Source organism: Bactrocera dorsalis, chromosome 5 (genome assembly GCF_023373825.1).
Source record: "Bactrocera dorsalis isolate Fly_Bdor chromosome 5, ASM2337382v1, whole genome shotgun sequence".
In the NCBI taxonomy this organism is placed as follows: Eukaryota; Metazoa; Arthropoda; class Insecta; order Diptera; family Tephritidae; genus Bactrocera; species Bactrocera dorsalis.
Window position 1 is genome coordinate 21,802,191 of NC_064307.1, and position 27,230 is coordinate 21,829,420.

Here is a 27,230-nt window from a genome sequence, read left to right on the forward strand (position 1 = left end):
GTATAAGTCTCCACAATCTATTACATTTATTATAATTTAAAAAAAAAATTAATTTTTTCCTAAAAAACACAGCATTACACAGCACTTACTTGAAATTTTATTTAAAATAGAAAACCGAAAAACCGATCACTCAAAAAAATTTTAGTCTTGCTTCATTAATTGAACGCTTGAAAACTGCTCAATAATTAAAATTTATTTTTTTCTCTTTTGAACTGCAAAGCGAAAATTTTTAAAAATATCCGCAAAAACGATCGGAGTAAGCGAAATCGGCACACAAATGTTACCGATGGCGCAAAACGATTGCTTTCTCAGCATGAGTCAAGATTATCTCATCTGTACGACGATACACAAAGCGCGACAGTTGGGAGTTTTCACAGGCGAGACCTTCGTACGCATTACGCTCGACAAAGCGCATAGGACGACCAAGCCTTATGCGCGCTCCGAAAACCCCTACTACAATGAGGTAATGCCAACACAATCTCAGCAAAAAAAAAATTATTACAACTTCTCTTCGCAGTATTTCGTCTTCGAAATCCGCTGCACGCTTACCGAGCTCTTGCGTTTAACAGTGCTGTACGAAGTACGTAAGCGGAATGCCTGCAAGAAAACCATGTCACATGGTGAATTACTAATCGATCTGCAGAGCGTTTGGAATCAACCGAATCGTTGCTTCTTCAAAAAATGGGGTCGCCTGGAGGCCTCCATTGCCGACGTTTCTAATAATACGCCGGGCGCATGTAAGGGTTATCTGCAGATCGACTTGGCGATCGTGACACAGAACTCCGATCCCAATACTGTGCTGAGGCCACACGAAGATATGCTCGAGTTGAATCGGTGGCAAATTAATCAAGACTATGATAATATCGAGCGGTACGCGCGTAAGGGTAGAATATTGCTGAAATCTTTTCTAATTCTTTCTTCCTTAGCAATATGCTACAAAACGCAGATAATTCTATGCAGTGCAATATCCGTTATAATGTCACACTCTATAAGGCAGTGCTGACCAAGAAGAGTGACTATCTCATACAAGTATCCTTTGCTGGCAACCATGTACTTGTGACACCGTCCCATTCACCAATGACCTTTCATTTCTAAAGTTTAGATTCCATCCTTTCAAGGGCAAGACAAACGTTTGCAAGGCCACTACTCAACCGGAGTGGAACTACTCGGTGTGCTTCTCATGGACCTATCCATCCCTATCGCAAACCTTTGTCGTACAAATACTGTCACACGAGCACCTACAATGGAAGGCAATCGCTGACTATGAGATACATTTCGATGAGATCGCTTTTAAAGGTTTCTTCACGAGCGTGGAATCAGTCTTATATATTGCAATTATGATTTATTCGTTAACTTGACTTAAACACGTAACTTTTTTTTTTTTCAGATAAACCAGCCTTAGGTCCCACCTATGTACATTTTTATGACATATCAAATCCATTGCAATATCTGGGACGTCTTTTGGTGGAAGTCGATTCAGAGTGTCTACCAGCCGGTCCGGCCCGTGATCTCTTGACAAAGCCTGTTGCGCCGTTAGATGAGAAACGTTGGTGGCAAGAAGAGACATTTCTGGTAGAATTTCTACCATTACAGGGTGACTTCCTGCATGGCAATTTCAGTAACTGTAAAGTTACTATGAAACTAGCAGGTAATTCATAAAGCATTTTCTTATACCACATTTTTGGGAGCCTTTCTCAATCCAAGCAAAGATGTTAGAGAATACTTCAATTTTTCTGTTATAATAAATCTTGCTTCCAGAGAATTCCTCCAACTATGTGGAGTGCTTTCTGAAAAGTTATCCGGGTAAACATAACAATACTGGCACCAGTTTAAAATATTTTCGACAGGAAGCACCATATAAAGCAGTCTATCTCAAAATCACAATGCCCGACAATCGCTACAAGTTCGATAGCGATTATTATATACAGGAAATTCTGGACTTAATAGTAAGAGCATTATATAAATTATTACTGAACTATTTTAATATTCCCATTTTTATTTACTCCGCACAGGAATCAGAGCTCGCCACTTTTAAGCTCTTCCAAATCAAATACACCAATCAGTTTGTGCTGCAGGCCAAGTGTTTCAAGGCCATCATAATGAACTTGCAGAGTAAGCTGAAAGAAGGTGCCGAAGATAAGCGACTTGAATACACAGGCTTTAAAGAGACCACCATGTGGGATGCCAATCGATTGGTCTATGTTAATTCCTTTTTTGTAAGTGTGCAACTCACATCAAACCTTTGTGTATACGAAATTAATTTCCTTATGGTTTTACGCAGGAAAAGTTCCCTGAGAAGTTACGCGCTATGCGTCACAAGCTCAAGACAGCACCCGCTCCACTCATCGAGCCTACCATTGCTGAAGTCGTCGATCAAATGGTTTTACATTCCAACGAGCTCAAGAGTCTTTTGGCCACCACACGTCTACAGGATGAATGGCCCACACTTTTGATTATGCTCAGCGTATCGGGAAGGAATGATATTGCGGTGTGTCGTTTGAATGCCAAGTACTTTTTGAATGCGCCGAGAGATAAGACAGCGAGTCCAAATAGTTTGTGCTGGCGCACCAGGAACTTCATTTTTAAGGTGAGTTGGGTTCAGAAATAATAAGGGCAAGAAACTGGATATACCGGCGATACAGGAATTCCAACTTAATAAAACTCCAAACATCTCTCATTTCAGGACATTCAATGTCAGCATAGCTGCATCAACTGTGGCTGCAATGTCGGCGTTATACAAGGCTCTCTTGGTATTGTGGTGGATAGTGAACGTACCGAATACCTGGCCTCCATAACCAATGATTGGAAACAAACTGAATTATACTATTGGTCCCCAATAATCCACTATACGGTTTATAAATGTCGCATTTTCATACATCAAGCCAAGATACGTCCGGGCAGCGACTCAAGTGGTCTTTGTGACGGCTATCTACGCGTCATCTTCGGTTCACAGTGGGCGCAAACATCTACTGAAGAGTCCACACTCTCGCCCATATGGAATTGTGTGATCTGCTTCGATGTTGTCGTATTTCCCGGCAGTCTACAGTGGTATCTGAAGAATCCACCACTTGTCGCAGTCGAGTTGTACGATCGCGATCGCTTAACAGCGAACGATTATGTGGGTTGTGGTACTGTGCCGGTGTCGGTGATTAGTATGAAAGCGGCCGATGATAGTGCGCGTGAAGAACCTGAGAGTAGACTCAAGCCAAATAAAATGGTGAAGACACGTACTGCCATGCAGAAATATCACAAATTGAAGGTTATTTCGCCGCCACCATTAACTTGGGTGCCAATTGCTCAGCACGGTAGTGTGAGAGCCGAGGTGTTGATGTCTGCGGAGCTTGTTGAAACGACCGAAGAAATCGGTAAAATGGAAATGCCAGATCCCACCATAACAATGAATATACCGACGAGTATAAAGCCGATTATGAAGAACTTTGTGTGAGTAAAATTTTTTCGGGGTTGCTAGTCTAAAAGTACTTTACTTCATGTTTTTTTTTTTTTAAAGCTTGGAGGTGGTATTCATTGGTTTTAGAAACTACACCAAAACTACTTTTGGCGGCCGACATCGTATCAAGGTCATGATGGGTGATCTTCTGCTTACAAGTGGCTTGTCTTCGACGCGCTTGAAGAATAGCATAAACTTCTTGGTCATATTCGCATCTGGAGTTGTCGTGAGTATATCAGATGGTGGCGGATTTGAAATTTGAAGGAGAATGCTCTGTAATTATTATATATATATGTATATCTTTTTAGAGTCTTCCTGAACAACTCGAATACTGGCCCGCCATCATAGCCACCGATGTGTCCGTTTCGTCTAAAGGCGCTGAAACCACATTGGGCGCAGTTTTGATACCCGACTCAAAACGTTTTTTACAAGTAGACAAAACCGTGAAATGTATACCGGCAACTCCGGGTGAAGAGGGCACCACAATGTTGCAGATTGGTGAGTTGGAAGACAGCGAAACTCAGCCATTACTGCATAGAGAGAAACCGACTTTATTCCAACGAACTTTGGGCGTTTTCAAAAAATCTCAAGATCCCGCAAAACTGCCGCCCATCGATAACACGGACTTAACGCAAATAATCGATGAAGCGCAGTACAGTTGGTGGACAAAATATTACAATTCCATATACACATATCAAGTGGGCGGTTTGAAATTTTTGTGCACGAAGCTTTTCAGTATCATATTTTTTCTTAGGAAACTGGCGATCTCTCGCATTTGTATAAACATAGCCTGGTAATCTACCCGAACGAGTTGGAGCGCCAAGCCGATCTCGGTTATTTGCATGACTGGGCCGAGCCGGTAAAGCTAGTGCATGGCGTAAAGTACAAAAAGAACTCCATGCCGAAAGAGGAAACCTATGCTACGCTGAAATTAAATATTAAGCTTGTGCCTTGCAAATGTGGTGCAAACGATGGTGGCGACGGCATTATGTTGCGGCCGCTCGCAGCGGCACTAAATCCACGCTATCAAGCCGAGCTTCATACACTGACCGATCTAACAAAGATCGTTGTACGCGTTTATGTGATACAGGGTGTACAATTGCGGCCGCATGATAAAAATTCCAAATCGGATGCTTATGTGCGGTTGCACTTAGGCGGTAAAACGGTGGCCAATCGTGCACATTACGTGCCCAATGAAAGTAATCCGGTGTTCGGAAAGTGTTTTCAACTGGACGCTGTGTTACCGAGGTAAGTGCATAGAAAAAGTTGTCAAGATTATCGAGCCAGTTTTAGTCCTCTGCAATACCAGATGGAGTTCAGTTACTAGATCCATGAGGAGTAGTAATCCTTTAAGATACCTCCGATTGACGCACATTTTAATAGACTCTGTGGACTCACTGTCGACACTTCCTCTAAAGTATCATACCGTGGGGTCCCCAGATGCTTATAGCATAGTCTTGCCAATATGGGATAAGTGCACAAGAGATGCTCCATTGTTTCCTTGGTGCCCCGCTCTAGACATTTCCTGCAGTCTTCTCGATCAGTCAAAGGCCAGTTAGTATTCCGATCATGTCCCTACAGTCTCTCCTATCGAGTGTCAATAGGAATTTTGTGGACTTCCGATCTACCGTATTGCACAATGCATGGGTTTCACAATGTTGAACACGTTTTCGGGTGTAGGCCGTACACCAATCTTGGCAATCTCGTCCACTATTTCATTTGCCCTCAATGACTTTGTGGCATCGGCTTCTGGCCGACATGCGATATGAGGTTACTGCCTTGATTGCTGTTTGGCTGCATACGTAGATGTTGACTCTAGAATTGCCTGTAGGTGCTTAAGAGGCCAGCTCCGCGACTTTCGCAATAGCGAAGCCCTCAACTTGAAATACACTGCAGTGGTCCTGCAGCTTAAAAGCCTGCGGTATGCCTAACTCGGGACTTCATTGTAATTTTAATAGACTTTTTGAGAAACATGGTTCTTTGAGACGTTTCTGAATATTTTTTATTGTGAATTATGTATATTTTGTTCTCTGGTATTCAAAGGCGTACAAGATGTTACACTGCTGTTGGTTGCGGTACCATACTTTGTAACCTAACCTCATCTCATTTTCATGTTGTTCGAAGACCAACACGTTTAGTACCTACATATGTATATTTTATAAATCTCATTGCCCGATTTCATTTACCATTACTTCTCAAATAATCACCATTTTTTAGAGACAATATGCTGGAAGTCTCTGTCTTCGACCGCAATTTATTTACCGACGACTATATTGGTTCCACTTACATAGATTTGGAAGACCGCTGGCGTACCAAACATCACGCAGCTGTTGGCATATCGAAGGAATATTCAAAGTTGGTATAAATTCACTTAATATTTACTATTTTAACGATTTTAATTATTAGAAATGAAAAATAAATACCATGCTCTTACAGAAGCGGCTACAACAAATGGCGTAATATTGCCACACCTTTCGAAATACTCTCAGAGCTTTGTTCGCAGCGCGATTTACCGCCACCGAAATTCCTTGAACAACGCATGGAGGTGGATGGTGTGAAGTTTAAGGACGAAACGAGACTTGCGTTGGGTTTGTTACTTTCGGTCTATGAATTTTTTATAGACTTATTCTTAAGAGTTCTTTAAAATTAATAGTTACTTGAGACCAGGGTTAATACTTGTACACAATGTTTTAGTTACCTTTTTCGTATTTATAAACTAATGGTGCCATCTTAAGCAAACTTCATTAGCTCATTCAGGTAGTAACTAAGAAGAGTTCGAATACTCATTATGAAAAAAGCCCTTTTTATAGAAAAACTCTATAAGTAAATTTCAGTTCCATATCAGTTGGTATTCATAAGAAACTCTAATTTGTAAGCCATTTTTTCTTTTGATTCCAATGTCTCCACCAACAATGAAATTAGTGCAACAATTCCTACTTAAATCAAATATCTATTATTATCACCACACCTAAGCTATATGTTTTGAATATAATCTAATTCGACTCCATTTTCATCAATTAGACGAGGAGTTACAGGAGCGTCTAAGCCTAACAGCTCTACATCACTTGGATGAGCTACCATCGTTCGGCTACAAGTTAGTGCCAGAGCATGTAGAAACAAGGACATTGTATCGCCGCGATTGTCCTGGTATAGAGCAGGTAAGAAACTTTGAAACTTAATTTTTCCTAGTTCTAGAACAAATAAATTTGTAGGGATTTGATCGCAGTGAGAGTATAGGATATTTGTAGAAATATGAAATCAAAAGAGGAATATTAAAAACCAATTAACCTATATTTCGATGAGACATTGGATGATTATTTTTAAGAGATTTCTATTAATCTTTGACAGCAGGAAGTAATATATATATGGTAGTCGAAATTGTTTTTTCGTATTTTGTCAATAGTTGTCGTTACAGTTCAATCATATGTGTCATACCATATAGCGTTGGAACGGTGAGATTTAAGCTTCATTTAATCAAACCATCAAAAAATTAAATAGTAGTAAAAATAAAAAGTTGGAAAAAAGTTATCACTGTTCAAAAATGAGTGAAAATAATATAGAAATTCGCTATATTTTGAAATTTTTGTTTAAAAGAGGGAAGAATGCCACGCAAGCTCCCAATGAAATTTGTGAAGTTTACGGAGACGATGCTGTATCAGTTCGTGTAGCACAACAACGGTTCGCTCGCTTCCGTTCTGGAAATTTCGATGTGAAAGATGCACCGCGGTCTAATCGACCTATCGTTGAAAAAGTCAATGAAATTATGGAAAATATTAGCCACGACCTTCAGATAAGCAGCCATGACATCGCTAGGATACTGAACATTTAACATCAAACGGTTTTGAACCATTTAAAAAAGGCTGGCTACAAAAAGAAGCTCTATGTTTGGGTAGTACATGAATTGTCTGTGAAAAATTTCTTGGATCGAATTAACATCTGCGATTCTCTGCTGAAACGAAATGAAATCGAATCATTTTTTAAGCGATTTTTAGCAGAAGATGAAAAGTGGATCTCAAATACAGCAATAATAAGCGAAAAAGATCATGGTTCAAGCTTTAGCTCAACAAATGGTCGCAAAGCCAGGATTGACGCCTCGAAAGGTAGTGCTGAGTGTTTGGTGCGATTGGAAAGGAATCATCCACTATGAGTAGCTTCAGCCTGGTCGAACGATTGATTCTATATTTTACTAACTGATGAGATTGAAGCGAGCAATCGAAAAAAACGGCCAGAACTGATCAACAGAAAAGGCTTCATCTGCCATCAGCACAACGCTGGACCACGCACATCTTTGATGACTCGGCCAAAACTGGAAGAGGTTGGATGGGAAGTTTTGATGCATCCACCATATAGTTCACACCTTGCGTTATCGGACTTCCTTTTATTTCGGTCAATGCAGAACTTCCTGAATGGAGGGAAATTGGCTTCAAGAGCAGCTCAGAAAAGTTTTACACTGATGGAATAATGTCTCGAGAGGGAAAATGGCATAAATTGATCGACAAAATGATACATATTTCGTTCATTAAAGTTTATTAATAATATAAAAAAAGTAGTTTAAGGTTGATTAAAAATACGAAAAGACTTTTTCGACTATCCAATATTATATACAAATAACAAATTCCTTTGCCCAAAGCTAATGACTGTGCCAAAAATATATCAATGGGGTTTCTTGAGACATTAGGTTATCAATTTTTATGTATTTTTGTAATGGTTGAAGTCGATCATTACCACTAATACCGACCAGAGTTCGATCCCTGTACCGACTAAGATCAAAACTATTTTCTTTTTGTTCAAAATTCAATTCTTTACCAAATAACAATTTCTTTCTTTTTCACATTATTTCAGGGCAAAATTCAACTATGGGTTGAGCTCTACGAGGGCAACTTAAATATACCGCCACCCATTGACATCACGCCGCATCCACCGCAAACTTACGAATTACGTGTTGTTGTCTACGGTTGCGCTGACATTACGTTGGATGAGCGCAATATATTCGGCAAAAAGATGAGCGATATCGGCGTCAAAGGGTGAGTAAACAGAAGGGTGTATTATAAATTGGTTAGTTACACATAATTACTGAAAATCTCAAATCTAATCAGCAGCTCATTAAATTATTTAAAAAACGAAATCGCGTATTTCCTTTCACCACTTCATTATTCATTAATTAACAGCATTTACAATACTTTTATGAATAATACTTAAAAAACCAAGCTTAATTAATACTAATATTGAACTGCAGCTGGTGCGCGGATAAGGAACAATCGCAGGCCACCGATATCCATTACCGTTCGTTCAACGGGGAGGCCACTTTTAATTGGCGCATGCTCTTCCCCATCAAATACTCCGCCAATGAGGATATGGTGAGTAATCATTACCTTCATTAATTTCGCTCTTTTGTTATTGTCTTTTTTCATCTAACTGTTCGCAGCTCATTTAGTTAATGAGCGCTAACAGTAAAAATATGCGTATACGAGCTTGTGGCAAAAAGTATTGTTTTCAAATAAAAATTTCACTATTCAATAGAAAGTAATACAAAAACAAATATTAAATGGTGAGGGTAAGGTGTTGTTGGGTTAAAAATTGGTACGCCACAAAAGACTCTCTCTTTGTTATTCGATATTTTTTGAGATAAAAGAATTAATCATTAATTAATGCACATTAAATATATATTTTATGTAGTTGTATGTACTCGTAGTAGTATGTAAGCGTAACCACCAACATTTAGAAGAAAATATGAGTATGCTCTAGATTTTTCCAGAAGTGAATAAACTGTTGACTGTTTCCAGGAATTCAGAATTTCTTTTAAACTTATATTTTTTCTATCAAATACTCATTTATAACCACATAAATAAATATCACTCTTCAACCGCGACTTGCTTGAATAACCTCCCTTTAATACACGCACAAATGCCTCCAAATATCCGCTGGTCAACTGTCTCATAAGAAAGTCCGCAGTTTGTTGACTCACATTTTGTGCGACAAATTATTAAACATATGTATGTATATTAATTTCTGCAATTTCTCGGTAAGCCATAAATATATAAATATTTATGAATTAAGCTTTGAAGTGTCGAATGCTTACACGAAAAATAGAGAAATAAATAATGTATGAACTTGAAAAAAGACAGACTGACTTTAAGGTTATGTTGAACAAAATTAAGTGTTAACCTATGTACTTATGTTGAAGTTGTAAGAAATGTATCTGTACTTTTTGCACGTACGCGGTTTGACAATTAAGTAATGAGACTGATTTTATTGCCACGCTTGTGGTAAACCTGTGACCTTGAAATTCCCTTTCTCCTTTTCCGGCATCCCTCCCCTCTCCATTGATATATGTACCATCGCTCTAGCTTGTTTAGTTCGCCTGCTGCGTCAAGTTGAGTAGACGTGTGTTTGTAGTGCTCGTCACGAAAATGGAAAAACGAAATCAAGAGCAACGCGTCGCGATAAAATTTTGCGCCAGATTGGGCGAAACAGCTTCGGAAACGTACGCTAAAATTGTAAGAGTGTATGGTGATAGTGCTCTTAGTCGTGCCCAGGCTCACAATGGTTGTCTCCGCGCGCCCCCCGCCCGAAAAAAAGCTCGCATGAGCAAGTCGAAGGTGAAAACGATGATTATTGCCTTTTTTGATAGCCGTGGAATCGTCCACAAAGAATTCGTTCCACCGGGGAAAACTGTGAATCAAGTCTACTATTGCCAAGTACTCGAAAGATTGCGAAAACGAGTCAACAGGGTGCGCCCAGACATCGCTCGTAACTGGATCCTTCATCACGACAACGCGCCGTGCCACACCGCTCTCAGCGTGTCCCAGTATTTGGCCTCTAAGGGGATAGCCGTGTTGCAACAGCCGTCTTATTCGCCCGACATGTCACCCTTTTTGTTTCCTAAAACAAAATCGGTAGTCAAAGAAACCCATTTTGAGTCGATTACGGACATTCAGGCGGCCGTGACGAGGGTACTCGCGGACATGCCAGTCGAAGCGTTCCAGAAATGTTACGAAGCATGGAAAACGCGCTGGAATCGCTGTATAGCTGCTCAAGGGGACTACTTTGAAAGGGATGGCAGAGTTGTATAATAATTTTCAAATATACGGTTTTTATGGAATCAGTCTCATTACTTAATTGTCATACCTCGTACTGTTAAATAAGTTTCAAGAAAAAAGAGAAATATTTTACACCGCAAGTACAGGGCTTCTTCATAGGGACGCTACTAAGAGTAGACCGATAGCGACAGCCATATTGATTAAAAATTAATTTCGTGCCAGTGAGACAAAGAGGTGCACGTAGTAATGAGAATATTGCTGCCGCTAGCGCATCAATGGAGTAAGACCACAATCAGTCTCTCACACGTCGTTCTCAAGCGTTGGGCATCTCTGTAACTTCGTTGTGACGAATTTGAGAAAAGATGTTGGCCTATATAATTACAAGATTAGTCAGATCCTTCTCCACCTGGTCTCTCCAACGGAGTGGAGGTTTTTCTCTTCAGTGAGTTGTTGATTTTCCAGACCTAAAGCCACACTAATAAGGTCCAAACAGTTTGTTGTGCCTGTGGGCTTTAATCTTTTACACAATGCGCTCAATAGAACCTCGTCCGACCATATTCTACAAAGAAGCTGATACTTAAGGCCTCTATTAAACGACTCAAACCAAAAAAAGTCTTAGGTGATGACTTGGTTCTTTTCAAAGTAGTCTGGCATAAGGAGTAACTAACGATTGAATAGTTAAGAGGCCTTTTAGTGAAGGTTATCCTTTACATCCGGACTATTTATGTATTAAATTGATTAGCAATACAGATCCATTTAGAAGGTTCGCTCAAGAAACAATAAGCAAGCTTTTACCTAAACAGATCGTGATCTGAACTGATAGTAACATTCCGTTTTATACTGGAGCAAATCAACGAGTAACAAACAAATAAATACTAAATACACCCGTTTTGTAGTCTTCAGCTTTTGATAGTATAGAGCGTACGTATTTTGAAAAAGTACTTCGAGCCAAAAGAATATATAATTATGTGAAAACGATCCTAACAATTACAACTTTTCCGTCTCATCCACAGATGGTGATCAAAGTCAAAAGTGGCGTACTCAACGAATATGAAGTGAAGCATCCGCCTATTTTATACCTTCAAGTCTGGGACAATGATTTCATTACAAAGAATGAATTTCTCGGTATGCTCGAATTGAATTTGTCCAACTTTCCTGAACCGTGCACGAATCGCCGCTTCTGTACATTGACCAATGAGTTTGCTGGTATTAAACTACCCGAACCACTGGCTCGTTTACATGCCATAGCACAGCGTCGCCGCCCGCCGGTCAATTTGTTCGCCAAGAAGCGTGTACGCGGTTGGTTTCCATTGCATGGACAGATCGATCAGATGTCCAAGGATAAGCGACTCAAGGAGCAGTTGCGCTCGCAAACCGTAAGCAGGGTGTTCCAATAAAGACTTACATATATGCATTTGTTTTTTCTAATTTTAGGGTAAAATCGAAGTCGAATTGGAAATTCTAACCGAGGCGGAAGCGGCTGCCAATCCGGTTGGTGTGGGTCGCAATCCTCCAAACGCCTTAGCCAATCCTTCGTAAGTACAGTGTGAGAGCAATATTTAGACTTTTTTCCTACTTTCGGTAATTCTTTAAAGGCGCCCAGACACCTCTTTCAATCCATTCACAAATCCCTTGAAGGCCTTCCAGAAAATCTTGCTCCCCGTGATTATCAAAGGTCTCATCATACTTGGCGCAAGCGCCCTTGTTATTCTGATTCTTGTGCAGTTCTTCTCAAATCTACCATATAAATTATTGGGTTTGCGTTGAGTTTATCGCTTATTGTTTTCTTTTTTAGCCATTGTTTACAGTTATATGCTATATATTTGAATATTGAATATTATTTCAGGATTTGCTGTGATGTATAAATAAATATAAATATTGTTTTATAAGAGCCGTAAGTGTATTTTTATTTCGAAAAAAATAATGGATCCCAATGTTGATCCATGGATTCGGATAAATATTATAATAATATAGTTTTACCAGAATTTGAAGGAGTTTATCGGTCTTTGATCTTTGCAAGTTGCAAGAGTATAAAAGTTCTGTTACACCCGAACTGACAAATCTTACTGCTTTCTTCGAATTTCGGACTCTACCATGGTTGGAAATCTTCTACAATAGGTTTCATCTCCTATATTCTGTGTGTTCATGTCGAATGAAAACATAGTAGTAGAAATGTTTTGGAAAATATCTCTAAACTTTGACCTCTGAAGTACCTCTTGCAAATTAGGAATTTCTCGCCAAGATATATTATTAATGGTCGTACGATCTCTATATCCATGATAACATGTATAACAAACAATAGAGATTTACGAAGGTTTAGAACGGAAAATTTACTATAATAGAGTTGCCACCTATTTCATTTCTTAGTCTGATAAATGGTAAAAAATAAATTAAATATTAAAATGGGGGCAACAAACTAAATAACTTTATGAATATTTTCAGTTCAAAATATACCAGAGCGGAGTTGCCATCTGTTTAATATTTTTTTAAATAAATGATAGAATAAGCGACTCTTTACCGTAAGAGAACCAAACTAAAAAGATTTTTAAATATTTAGAGTATAAAATATTTTTGAGTAGGGTTGCCACGTGTTTAGTGAGCAAACAATGAATTGTTGAAATAAGTAAGTCATTACAATATGAGTATCAAGCTTAAGAGTTTTTGGAATTTTCACAGAAATTTTTTCAAGCTATGTTCGAATGAGGTTGCCACTTGTTTTTTTTTTTAACAAATATATTGTTAGACACCCACCTTTCAAAATATGTTTAAGGAGGGTTGCCACATGTTTATTTTTTCAACACATAAATTGTTAAAATAAGCAACGCATTACAAAACGGACAAAAAATTAATGTCTTTACGAATCCTTATAGGCCAAAATAAACTTGAGTAGGGTTGCCAGATATTAAATATTTTTCCCAATTAATTTGTAAATATAGCATTACAGTTTGGGTATCAAGTATATGATAAGAATTACAGTTTAAAATATATAATATTGATCAGGGTTGCCACCCGCTAAATTTGTACAAAATGAAATGATAGAATAAATCAAAGATTACATCAAAAGTTACAGGATATCAAACTACAGAATGTTACTAAAATTTGCAGTAAAAAATGTTGAGAATTGAATGGGGTTGCCACCTGTTTGAAAATTTAAAAAAATAAAAATTATTTGTAATCTTACAGTATTATATGTAATGTATATGTAAGTATATAAAAAATAAGTTATTTGATTTTTTGTGCGGTGTTGCCACCAGTTTAAAATTTTTAATTTAAAAAATACACTATGAAAGGTATTTGGTACCTGTGAAGCAGACAAACTATCCAGAACACTTTGAAAGGTATTTGAAGCAAAGTTTCATTTTGTCTGTGTGTATTTCTAAGCCTACTATTTTCGAGGTTACGGGACGGCAGTAAGACTTATATTCTAAAAGGTAAGCGTGGTCCATAAAAGGGCTTCCACTATAACGAAGGCTTTCTTAAGAAGTTAAAAAACGCGTACCCTAGATACGGAATACTATACAATCCCCACAGTACTCTACGCGCATTGCTATTTCACACTCTTCGGAGTAGTAGTAGTTATACCTATACAGTGTATATTAAGTTTGCCACGATGTTTGTAACACCCAAATGAAAACGTCATTCATCTTAACAAAAATCTGCTCATTTGTCGAAACGGTAGGTATCGAAACACTATAGAATGTAGCTGCCATACAAACTGAACAATCGCGATTAAAGTGCTTGCATGGAAAACTTTTTCATTTGACGAATTTTCTTCACGAAATTAAACATGGTCTATTAACCCACAAGCGGATGATGATACCACTGGTCTCAATAACCGCGCCAGACTGGATTAAGAAGCGAAACAGTCGTCGCACTCACGACTTGGCGCTCACGTCACATCACTATTGACAGTCATAGCTTCGAAGTCGTAGATAACTTCGTCTATCTTGGAACCAGCATCGACACCAACAACAATGTCAGCCCCGAAAACCAACGCAGAATATCTGTTGCCAGGTGCTACTTCGGACTAAGTCGGCAATTGAGAAGTAAAGTCCTCTCTCGACGAACAAAGATCAATCACTAAAGTCCCTATTTGCCGTCCTGCTGTATGGTGCAGACGCATGGACGAAGACAACATCTAATCAGTCGACGTTACGAGTTTTCGAGAGAAAGGTTGTAGGGAAGATTTATAGCGAATATCGCATACGATGGAACGATGGGCTGCACGAATTATACGACGATATTGACATAGTTCAGCGAATTAAGAGATAGCGGCTACGCTGGCTAGAATATATCGTCCGAATGGATGAAAACACTCCAGCTCTGAAGGTATTCGACGCAGTACCCGCCGGGGGAAGCAGAGCAAGAGGAAGACATCCACTTCACATTAAAAACCCACTTGGAGAAGGACCTGGCGAATAGGAAGAACGACTGGTGCTCTACTACGCCAATAACAAAGAAGTTAATACATAGCTTCGGTGCAACCGAACTTAAAGTTTTTTTTTGTTTTTAGCTCAGTTTTTCGTTTTTTTCGTTTGCTTAAGGATATTGTTTATATAATATATGTATATATAGAGAAATACAACTCAATTATCGAATGAATGAATGGAAGAACAAAGCCACATGAGGGGGCGAAAATGCTATGACAATATAAGTGCAGATAAAAAACTTGACACAAAATAGTAATTTCGCAATTTAGCTTATGTATAAACATACCTTACATACACACATAATAGAAGTGTGTGAGTGTGTTGACGGAAAATAGATACTTGCAGATATAATTAAAGCCTTTATCAGCGTTACAAATACAAAAAAGAGAACGAAAAACTAATAATCATAGATAATATGTGTGATATTGTGACAATGGACAAGTCTGGATGCAGCCAGACAGCAGACACGGAGACACTTGACGAAACAGTTCAACGCTATCAGGCGACGCGCACGGATATCCCAAGCTGGAGACGGAAATGCCAGTGAATTAGTGGTCAGTGTTGGAAAAAATATCAAGAGAGACATCAAGTACAGTTATTTGCATATTAACAAATAAAAACAAAAAAAAAAACGGTACTACGAGTGAAGCGTCGGTTTCGCTAGATTTGCATAAGGAAACCATAAAACCTTTAACGAGCCGCGTCGACGACGACTTGTTGTTGCTCGCGTTGCTGTCACTACTTTAATTATCGCATGTCAAGTCAGCTGCGCAGCGTACAAAACGCGCACGTTAGCGTATGTGTGTGTGTGTGTGACGCGCTTTTGAAAGGCAAGGCATCAATTGGCAGAGCCAGGACACGCTGGCGTGCAAGTGAACGCGTTTCCGAGAACTCTTTTTAACAAAAGCGGTTCAACTCCTTGGAGAAATCAGCAGTAGTGGGTGAAGTCTGAAGCTGTCACGCTACTTAACGGTATCAACTAAATATTTAGCTTGTTTTTGACCTGCGTGAAGGCAAAGCGTCTTCAAATTTAGTGAAAGCTCAGCTTCGCAGCGACAAAGTACAAGCGAGCGCGTTTGGCATATTTCGTCGAACTGTGTCCTACGCGCCGTTGCGTCGAGCGTGCATACGGTACACACACACACATACATATACGCCCAGAAAAAGCATATGTTTCAAACTTAATCGAAGAAAATGTGAAGTGGTTACAAAAAAGTTGAAGAAAAGTGAAAATTATTAAAATATCAGGCGTACGCGTGTGTGTGTGTGTGTGTGAACGCATATTTCCACAAATACATATTCACATATAGTACACAGACAGCCATAACATCGTGTAGCATATTCTCGCCCATCAGCACGTGACACTCACCATATTACAGCTTTTCGTTGTTGTTGCCATTGTTTTCAGTTTAAAACCGCTGTAAAAGCAGCGTACGCAATTTTTTAATTAATTACGCTAACGGTATTTTTTCAAAATTACTTTATTACAGCTATTTTATTGATAAGAAGTGTGCTCCAATAAAATAATAAAACAAAAGGCAAAAATAGAATTTTCTAGCAAACTTTTTGTGCTTCGGCTGCGTAGAAGTGGCCTTGTGTTCCTCGTTTCTATTCTGCGCCATTTGTGGTATTTCACAATTTAAGCTAACAAAAAACCATACATATATAATACTTTGCATCATTTGTGTCTATGTATTGCGTCGAAATGTCATTCCAGTGCGGCTTTTGTGATAGTTGGTACTGAAGCCGTGGAAGTGTTGAAGTGTCTTCGGAAAATACAAATTTCTAGAACTATTTATCAAAAAGGAAGCAAAGGAAGCGTATAAGGTAAGCACTTTTTTATTTTTATTTTTAGTATTTATTTATATTGAAAATATTTTAATAAATATATTTTTTTTATTATATAACAAAAATTTTACAAAAACTAAATTAATATGAAAAAATATAACTTTTTGACCTATTTACTTGGAAAAAATTAATAAATTAACAAAAAATAATTTTTAAAAAATATTGAGGTGTGACTATTAAAAAAAAACCATATATATTTGTTTTAAATAAAATATTTCATTTATCATGGTTCAAATTTGAGATTTTTTCGGTTTCGATTCATTTTTGGAGCGTCATTTGTCAACGACACACACTCACACCTCGTCACAAGTAAAGAGCTTCTGATGAATGAAAGGTCAACACATACGTTGTCTGGCAGCTCTTTTGTGATCTCTACTCGACGTCGTTTTCAGACTACGAGTTTAGCATTGACAAGCTTTGCACCCAAGATATGTATTAGCCAAAAAATTACCCAAGAATGCACCAAAAAATTAACAAAAGCATTAACCCAAAACTAAACCAAAAATTAATCAAAAAATTAACCAAAAATTAAAAAAACAAAAAATTAACCAAAAATGAACCAAAAAATTAACAAAAGCATTAACCCAAAAATAAACTAAAAATTAATCCAAAAATTAACCAAAAATAAAAAAAAAAATTTACCAAAAAATTAACAAAAATATTAACCCAAAAATAAACTAAAAATTAATCAAAAAATTAACCAAAAAATTAACCAAACATGAATCAAAAAATTAACCAAAAATTAACCAAAAAATGAACAAAAACATTAACCAAAACGTGTTGAGTCGATCCATAAGAAATGTTGAGATCCATTGGTATACCACTAATGCCAACACGACTGTCCTCAAGCACTATTTCTTTAACTTTCTTTTAACAGAGGTGGATGGTCGACTCGTAAGAGGCAAGTTTTTACGTTTACTGTTCAGTTCGAGTCAAATTTGATCAGATGATATATCGATTATAAGGTTTTGTGCCCCTGTTTTTGATTTTATATTTCCATAGAACTAACCCATTATCAAAATTATTCAAAATGTCGACAATAGTTGGAGCTATAAGCAAATACGAATAAAATGTTGCCTACATTAAGGCGCCAAATTGAAAAATGCTGAAGTGTGTTATCAAACTTAACCTGAAAACACATTGAGTTTGTTACATAAATAGTAGATTATTTGAGGATTTGAAGTCATAATAATGATAATAATAACCAAAATTAATTTGTTATAAGGTGCGAAAATATTATATGTTTTGTGGTATGTTGGTATGGCGGTCAATAAAGAAAAAGAGATATGCGGTAAGGCGTATAAAAAGTACAAAGAGCCGCGAGTATTTGCAGTGCAGCTCTCTACAAGCCAATACAGGTACTAAATGTAATTTTACACTTAATGCCGACAGACTTGTATTGTAAGAAAATGGCAGGCATGTCTGCTGTTAGATTGAGGCAAACCTCATGACAAATAGCCAGTAACAAGGAACATTCTATGATACTTAGTTAGTTCCTGTTTTTACCCAATATGACAGATTTTCGAAAACCTATAGAATTGAATCTAAACATGTTATATGTACATACGTACGGTGGCGTCAATCCGTAACTTGCTCAGCAAGCAGGCAAACGTGGTTTGAATGGAATATGTATGTATGATTAAAGAACTGTAGTAAGCGTGCTAACAGGTTCAACTGGAGGAGATGCCAGCAGACTGGGATCACCATACAACCACTATTGTAGGAATTGTCAGGAGGTAGAATATTGTAAGAAGAGGCCAAAGAACATCTTCGATGCGAATTCAAGAAAAAGAATGTCAACTATTTTCCGAGAGTTTTCAAAGACCGTGAAGAGTCGATTCTGCGCCGTACGCAACAATTCGGACTGACGCATGGAAAGACATAGAGCATTTTACATCGAGATCTTAAATTGAAAAAGTACAAAATACAGCTTGTGTTAGAACTGCATGCAATCGGCCTTCCCAAGCGACATCGCTTCGCTTTATGGGCCTCTTGAAAATTTCCAAGAAAATGCAAAGTTTTCAAGCCACATTTTGTTCGGCGATGAGACCCATTTCTGCTCAAAGAGTATGTAAACAAGCAAAATTGACGCATTTGGGATACAGAGCAACCTGCAGAGATTCAAAGGCTGTTATTTCATCCTGAAGAAACAACGATTTTATGTCGTTTGTGGAAGGTAAGGTTAGGAACCTCGAAAAGAATTCCTCTTTACTTCAATTCATGCTATACTCCTAATGCCAATACCGACACAACGCAATAAATTTCCTGACAAGGCATCTCTATCATTATGGCTTTATATAATATAAAATGCCGTTATATTATCTTATCTGTTAAATGGTGTATTTAATCGTTATCCAAATATATAGTTAACAAAATCTCATTCAGGATAGGTAAAAGCTTCACTAATTACTAATATTTCAATAGATTTGTAAATCCAATGAATGTAATTTCACAATAATTGGATATATTTCTATATACTAAACACAGTATATATATTTTTACTATATACAGTAAATATATCATATATAGATAAAAAAAAACTCAAATAATTTCAAGTGAATGACCTGTGACTAATGGGAAATTTGATACCCCATTAGAATTTGCTCAGTGTCATTCGAAAATAATCATAATGACATTTGGTTGAGAATATGAATGAGCATTTACTTGACATAAAAACTGTTATCTAACATTCCCCTCAAATGAGTAAAGTATCCTTTATATAGCGATTACAGTTTATGACGTAAAGCTCCGTCAGCTACCAAGTTGTTTCGTACTTCTTTGTATTATTAACTGTTTAAATAACAGCAACGGAAATTGTATGCTAAGTTGACACAAGAACCATTGTTTTTTACGTAAACTAAAGTACTTTCTAAGCATTTAAATGATTGTGTTCCAAAGTCTACATGACTACACCTTCGAAACTGGCCTCCAGCAGCAGAAATTGGAGAAGCAAGGAACGCTTGACTAGGAATACGCAAGTTGAAGAGTAATATCTAAGGACGATTACATAAAAAAATTATTTTTAGAAAAGTAAGAGAATTGAACAATGTCATTCATAAGACTCAATCTTGGTGTATATGTTTCTGAGATGCTGTTGAAACACTTAAGATCATAGAATTCGGAAATATTTCAAATATAGCCAAAATGTAAAAAAAAAAAAATTGGATAATATGCTTAGAGTAAACGAAACACCTTAGTATGATTATATCGGGGATGAAGTCGAAATTTACATTATGTAATACTATATTGTTTTTGGATAGTGCTACAATTCATTTTCATATAGCAAATATTAGATGTATGTATTGGTACTAGTAAAAGAAAGCAATGAACTTACCGGAATTGTGTCAGGATCTGAGTCATTCTTGAAGTTACGATGTATAGATCTTTAATACGCTTACCTGTAAAAAAAAAAATTAAGTGGTGTTTATAATTCAAAAGCTATCAAGAGCCAGAAAGGTATAGAAATATATAAATTTGTAGATTTATTTGTAAAAAACGGTGATCTACAGCAAGAAGATTTAGATTCTAACACTCTTTCTGGCCATTGGGTTTCGAGTATCAAATTTAACATAGCTCGTTCCAACATTTCGACTGGTAACTGGCGAATTACATGCGTTCTGTTTTGCTCCAAAGCCTGAATCGAAGCGAGATTGTCCCCATAGACTTTAGACGATACAAGTTAGCACTACACACGTTTAAAAAGTATCATATGATACAAAGTAATATAATACAACACCAACTAAATCGCTGGCAGTGCGACACGTGTAGTGGCAACCTTTGGGAAGCGCAGCGTCAGCAAACTCCATACCCGTTGGAGCGGCAAACATAGGTTTAGAGTTAAGTGTAATCCATTGTAAACTTTAGTTCTTACACAGAATTCAATAAAAGTGCATTGCTCCCAAAAAAGGGGACATAAGTAGCTCCCGAAAAACATTTTTTTTCTAAAAACTAAGTAAAAGTTTTTTAACTTACATATCCTCACAGGAAAAAGTCTAACGTTGTGCCATCACATTATATTGGTCGCCAATCGACCGGCGCAAAATGTGAAATTATCTGTTCACCGAAGTGTTTTCTCATTAAGTGCAATGATTGATGCGATGTGTGTTAAGTGGCACCGCTTTGTTGTAGCCAAATGTCACCGAGATCACGAGCTTCAATTTCTGGCATCAAATAGTCGGTTGTCATGATGCGATAGCGCTCGTCATTGACGATAAACGTTCGCATGAGCATAATTTTTGAAGAAATATTAACCGATAATTCCACCGGCGCACAAAGCGACCCATCAAACCATTGTTTTTTTCTTGATGAAATTGCTCTTTGACACAAATGCGGCAATTTCGCCTTTTATATACCCATTGAGCCGGAAATAGGCTTCATCCCTGAAAAAATGGCTAGAAAACGTCGGATCTTCATGGAACTTTTCAAGATCCCATAAAGCAAAGTGAGCTTGATTGTGAAGGTCGAGGGGTTTCAGTTAAAAAATAATATAACAGCTTGGCGTGATCAGTCAAAAAAGGCTATTGAAAAAATTAGCTCTACTTGGATCACCCTTTATATCAGCATCACCCAAATTGATTTTTTGTCGTAATCGTAAGGGATCTTCTATATAAGATATAATATTAATATAGAATTGTCAGGATAGCAACTATAGCCCCTTCTTTGAACTTTATTAATCACCGTTAAGAGGCAAGGTTAAACCCTTGCATACTTTCAAGAACGCCGCGTTATCAATTATGCATAACCAAACTCAACACTTTATGGCTTATATTTATAGACTGTCAAAGCATTGTTAATACTCAATTTATCAAGCATTAATATTTCACGCAAATAGTGTAATTATTATTCTATTTATCAAGTAATCAGTATCAGCACTGTCACCAAACGATATGGTAATGACCTTTACCAAGAAAGTATCTACTTAATCACACAATTATAACTGAAATTACTACTTAAGTTAATTAATTAATTTTACATAATTGAGAACATCAAAGTCTCACTCGTCGAATGCGCAAGTCATGCTAAATAAAAAACTATATAAATTTCACAATAATTTATGGTTTCACATAGTTGCATTAATACTTATGTAGACATAGAAGAGACGGTAAAAAATACTGCGTTTACATTGTATACGAAAGCAACAAATATATGTTCATGTATATACATATATAAGTATGTATGTTTTAGTGCTTCCTAGCCTTTATTTGCTTCGACGTGTGGCACATACAATAAAGCGCGTATTAAGTAAGGACGATTTTTTGGGTACCGCAATCATCGTCAGCATAAAGTATTCTAATTAATAAATTATTTTTAATTATGAAAAATCATTTCTGAAGGTAGATCTAGTTTTGTTTAAGGTAACATATAAATTATTGAAAATTTTGTTGCCTACAATTAGGCGCAATGGTGTAATATTTTATTCAAGTCGTGCACTTTTATAATATAGTGGATTGTAGCATATGATTTTAGGGTAAAACTTAGACTTTTTTTATTAGTTTTTCTTTTAATGTATTATTAAGTAGTTTTTATTTATTTTTAACACTTTAATTATCATATCAATTTAGAAACTAATGTATGGTATGTTCTATTGCCAATATGTATAACAGGTCAATTGAAGAGTCCCCGGCCTACCATAGTAAAATACATTCTTTTTTTTGATTATAGCGACCCTCCATCTCTTCAATACCATTTTTGTAGAACCCTTGCTTCAAAATATGTCTCAGTTTCGGTTTTCACCTCTTCGTTCGACGAAAGTTTCTTACCAGCGAGTATTCTATTGAGATCTGAGAAGAGAAAATAGTCGCTGGTCGTCAGATCTGGAGAATACGATGGATGCGGAAGCAATTCGAAGCACAATTCATGTATTTTTGTCATCGTTTGCACTGACCTATGACCCGAAGCTTTGTCGTGGTGAAACAGCACTTTCTTTTTCTTTAAATGTGGCAGTTTTTCGGCGATTTTGTCCTTCAAACGTTCCAATAACGCTACATAATAGTCGCCGTTGGTAGTCCTTCCTTTTTCAAGGTAGTCTATGAAAATGAAACCATGCGCATCCGAAAATATAGATGCCATAACCTTGCTAGCCGCTTTATGCATTTTTCTACGCTTTGAAGCGAATTCATCATGTGCAGTCCACTCGAATGACTCTCGATCGCACCTCGGAGTAAAATGTTGGAGCCATGTTTCAGCCGTTATCACGCAAAAACTCGGACTTATTACGTTTGAACAACTCCAAACACTGCTCCGAATCATCTACTTCTAGTTATTTTCGGTCAAGAGTGAGCTGACGTGGCACCCACTTTGCATAGAGCTTTCTTATACCCAACTATTGGTGAATAATATGATGTACACGTTCACTTGATATCTTTAGAGTGCTAGCTATTTCGAAAAACTTCACTTTACGGTCATCCAAAATTATTTTGTGGACTTTTTTGATGTTTTCGTCGGTAACAAACTCTTTTGGACCTCTACCGTCTTCGGTGCTCATTTAACCACGTCTAAACTTAACATACAGGTATCAATCCTTCATGGTTGATTTTACTCGGGCAGTGTCCAGAAACTCGCCATTCAGCCAAATTTTTGCTTCAATTGTATTTTTTTCCTTCAAAAAAGCGATATTTTATCTTCATGTGAAATTCCTTTTTATACATTTTTTCATAGTAACAAAAGTTTCTTCACTCAAAGTCATATCATTAACAAACTAATAATCCGATAGCTGTCATCTTCACATACGCGCCTTTTGAAGGTTAGGCCTAATGTGTCAGGCCGCGGACTTTTCAACTGACCTGTTAAGTTTCTATTTGATTTTATGTGCATTTATTGGGCTTAGTGTTCAAGCAATAATAAAAATTATATTTGTATAGTTATTTGCGACATTGTTTTAGACTACTTTCGTCGCCTGCAAATATGCAATGAAGCGGTAAACATATTACAAGGTAGTCGCCACAAAATTTTGACTCTGCTATAAATTTTATAGGACGATTCTATCAGTACAAATAACAATAATGCGCCTAATTGTAGGCAACAAATTGACTTTATTAATAATAATTAACCTCAATTAAATAAAAATGAAAGATTAGAAGCATTAAGGACATAAATACTGAGGAACTAACCAGTAATGACTCAAACTTAACTAAAATCGAACTATTTATGATCTACCCTGTTTCTCTACAGTACATCCCACAACTATGCAATGCAGTATATACGCAGCTTTTTTAATTGTCAGAACTCGCATGAAGCACATATGTACATGTACTAACACCTTAAACATGCAATTGGCTGCTTGCTACAATCATAAATTAACTAGGCGCAGAAGCGTTCCTATATACTAATGTAGTACATACATATGTATGTATGCATGCTTTCAGGAAATAACTATAATGTATCAAATAACAGTATACTTAGGCGTTTTATACCCTGAATAGGGTATGTTAAGTTAGTTGCGAAGTTTGAAACATCGGAGACTCCATAAAGTATAGATATATATATTTTTTTCATCGTGACGAGTTGCGAATCAGTCCCTCAGTTTTCAAGCTATCGACATGAAATTTTGCAAACGGCCTTTTCTCACCAAAAAGGTACACATTTGACCGAATGACCGATAACGGACCAATATAGCATATAGCTGTCAGATAAACTGAATGATCGCAACAAAGTTCTTGTATGGAAATCTTTTTCATTTGACGAGATATCTCCAAGAATTTAGGTTTGAATTATTGCCTAAGGCTATATTGTATTATAATCTCCGATGAAATTGTTGAATTTGAGTCACTAAGGCTGATTGATAGAAACAAATTTCTTATAAGGAAATCTTTTTCATGTGTCTATATATTTTCATCAAATTTGGCATGAATTATTCTTCAAGCTAACGGTGCAATCTCCGATAAAAAATTTTACAGATCGAGTGACTATAGCATATAGCTGCCATACAAGCTGGTCGATAATAGTTCTTGTAAGGATTTTTTTTTATATGTGTAGGGTATAATAGCTTCAGTGCAACCGAACCTAACGTCTCTTATTGTTTTTTGTTCAACAAGTTCTCGTCGTTTGCCGAAATTATACATTTATTTGCGTACACTTATCCCCACAATGGATTTATAATGGCGGGCCAAGTGCGTTTGACTTGTACTAAGCTAGTGGACACGCGCGCAGAAGGAGCTTCAAGTCGAAACGGAGTATCTTTTTTTTTTTGGTGACAAAGTTTGTTTATTTTTTTGGCACTTTAAATTAATATGGAAAAGAAGCAGGCATGGAGGTAGGTGTTAAATTAAATTAAGTGAAAGTGAAAAAATTTAAAATGAGTTTTAAAATCCTTTAGTGGAAAATGTAAATGTCAAGTGTTCAAGTGGAAAATGTTACTGTACGGTTTCATACTCAGTGGCAATGACATAAACGGTTGTATTGAATTTAAAAATATATGAAAGACCTGAAAAATAGAATCCTAAAGTTCTTCCTTATAATATTACCCTCGTCACTAATTAACGAATGTCTTTGTACCTAACAACATATCCTACGGCTCTCAAAACTAACGCTCTTGACTTCCCAACGGCTGATAGATTCATATAAAAAATATTTTTGTTAAATGTTTTCCATTATCGGTGGTTCCCCCGCCTACCACTAAGGAATAAAATGACGTTAATTAACAAGAATGGAACCCAAGTCTTGTTTTATTATAGTGAAGACTTTAAGCTAAATAGTGCCTTAAAATAAAAAGTGACGAAAATTTTCAATTTTTCGATGTTGGTTCAAAAAGCAGCGAAAAAACTAGAAATCGATTAGTGCTTGTGTGGGAGACATCTGTGAATTTTCTGGAAAAACTCAGTGTGTCTTTTCGGTTTTTGTGAATTTGCCTCAAATTTTGTATTACGAACCAAATTTCGTGTGTGGAATCGTTGCTAATGTTTCAAAAGACTAACGGTGATTCAGTTTTATCAAACACATTATTCACCGAGTAGTACAAACCCTCCAAAAACAGTCGAGGGATCGTTGAAGACATGCCCCGTTCTCGACGGTCTTTGACCTCTTCAGCTGATGAAAATATTAAAAAAGTGAAGGATAGCGTTAGAGAGATGACAAGAGAACTCGACATCTCTCGCGAGTCCGGTCGAATGAGTTTGGTGGATATTTTGTGTAAGAAACACCTTCTTGCCCGACTCGTCTGGATAAAGCTGATATTTTTTTCAAAACGCATACCGTAAAAGGTCTCTTTTGGTATGCTTGATCGTGCGAATTCCGATTCCACATTCAAGGAGAGTATTATAACTGCCAAAGAGACTTTGGTTTATGAGTTTGATATACAACAAAGAAGTCATCGGAATGAAACTTGTTTTCAGTCGATCGAGAGATAAATAAATATTATATATCGACGAAACGTCTAAGTACATCACAAGCTAAGGTGACTACTTAAACTACCATACCAGCTGGTCCTCTTTGATAACTGAAGCAGTAAATCAAGATGCTTCAACATAAGTCTAATAAAATCGGAACAGCTCGGAAAAAAATACTGAGATTATACATACGAATTTTTCTAAAAATTCTACTTCGGAGCAAGCTCCATACAATTAGATTATTTATACTTTTCCATTTATAATATTAATTTCTTTACATTTTTTATTAAATTGATACGAAATTTAAAGACCTAATAATATAGAAAGATCCATATATATTTCCACAAGTTAGAAAGGCTTTACAATAACGGCCCTGAAAACCAAGATATGAACCTAGCAGCCGAAGAAAACTTTGACCGTTCGTAACTTTCTTTATTTAGGCGATTAAAATATATTACAACTATACTTTTATAAACCATTTAATCTTCGAGAAAAAACTCTTGCCTTATACCTTGGAACATCCTAATGTACACTTTTCATTAAGCCTGAAAATTTTCCTGTGTTTTGTAAACAATATTCTCTTCAATAGTGTGACCAATAAGTGAACAAATTAATTAACTTGTAGTCAATTAGCGGCGAATAAAACATGGTCATTCAACTCATTTGAATATTATAAAATTTTATGGTTTCTATTCACCACGCATGGTTTATAAAATCGCGTGATGCATAATGATGACCATGTCCCATAGGAATCAACCTGCTTTTGCGCAGTTAAACCAATTTTTGTGCGCACTTTGAAGTTATAAAACATGCTCTGCTAATTGCATTTAAAGCCGCACCATTATTTTTATTGTGCAATCCTTGATGCGTACCAAATCATGGTGATTATGCAAGTCTGATCGAAATCGAGATTGCGACAATGATTGTATGAAGTATGAAGTGATGAAAATTTTCCGCGAAACCCTAGACGGCGATTTAAAATCTTCTTTAGACTAGTAATGGATTTTTGTAGTTAATTATTTGTAAAACTCAAACTTCATATACTATCAGCGTCCTTGGTTCCCCAAAAATGACTTGTGAACTCGAAAACTTCGAAAGGTACTACAGAAAACTTCCACAGGAGACTGTATGTACAGAAGAT

At 36.8% G+C, this 27,230-nt stretch overlaps 3 protein-coding genes across 8 annotated transcripts in view; 2 read left to right on the forward strand and 1 right to left on the reverse strand.

Annotated features, from left to right (window-relative positions):
- The window catches only part of LOC105230077 (TOM1-like protein 2), a 245,553-nt gene that overhangs the window by 198,917 nt on the left and 19,406 nt on the right, over positions 1 to 27,230 (reverse strand). The gene's annotated exons all lie outside the window — the stretch shown is intronic.
- Positions 118 to 12,336, forward strand: LOC105230084 (otoferlin). 2 transcript variants are annotated; one of them, XM_049457586.1, is made up of 20 exons: positions 118 to 463; positions 518 to 870; positions 927 to 1,050; positions 1,119 to 1,296; positions 1,388 to 1,648; positions 1,759 to 1,946; positions 2,013 to 2,216; positions 2,282 to 2,587; positions 2,684 to 3,441; positions 3,509 to 3,674; positions 3,757 to 4,146; positions 4,203 to 4,696; positions 5,666 to 5,803; positions 5,885 to 6,036; positions 6,470 to 6,606; positions 8,291 to 8,472; positions 8,685 to 8,805; positions 11,502 to 11,864; positions 11,923 to 12,023; positions 12,084 to 12,336. In XM_049457586.1, exons 1-20 carry the CDS (start codon positions 278 to 280, stop codon positions 12,253 to 12,255), a joined length of 4,974 nt encoding a protein of 1,657 aa, XP_049313543.1. In that variant the 5' UTR covers positions 118 to 277; the 3' UTR covers positions 12,256 to 12,336. The 2 variants fall into 2 exon arrangements, with proteins under 2 accessions (XP_049313543.1, XP_049313542.1); XM_049457585.1 differs by having other exon boundaries at positions 927 to 1,029; positions 1,098 to 1,296.
- Positions 15,411 to 27,230, forward strand: part of LOC105230131 (transient receptor potential cation channel subfamily A member 1) — a 61,062-nt gene continuing 49,242 nt past the window's right edge. For 4 of the 5 annotated variants that reach the window (XM_049457601.1, XM_049457604.1, XM_049457603.1 and 1 more), the window contains exon 1: positions 24,901 to 25,017. In XM_049457601.1, coding sequence (XP_049313558.1) covers positions 24,995 to 25,017 — 23 coding nt within the window. In that variant the 5' untranslated portion in view covers positions 24,901 to 24,994. Of the gene's footprint in view, positions 15,473 to 16,408; positions 16,746 to 24,900; positions 25,018 to 27,230 lie in introns of those variants that run through there. The other variant, XM_049457605.1, reaches the window with a different exon arrangement.

Excerpts from the sequence above, each read along its gene's own strand:
- LOC105230084 (XM_049457586.1), top strand. The coding sequence starts at position 278 with ATGTTACCGATGGCGCAAAACGATTGCTTTCTCAGCATGAGTCAAGAT. Across the intron at positions 871-926 it reads GACTATGATAATATCGAGCG|CAATATGCTACAAAACGCAG; the intron begins GTACGCGCGTAA and ends TTTCTTCCTTAG. Across the intron at positions 2,588-2,683 it reads CCAGGAACTTCATTTTTAAG|GACATTCAATGTCAGCATAG; the intron begins GTGAGTTGGGTT and ends CTCTCATTTCAG.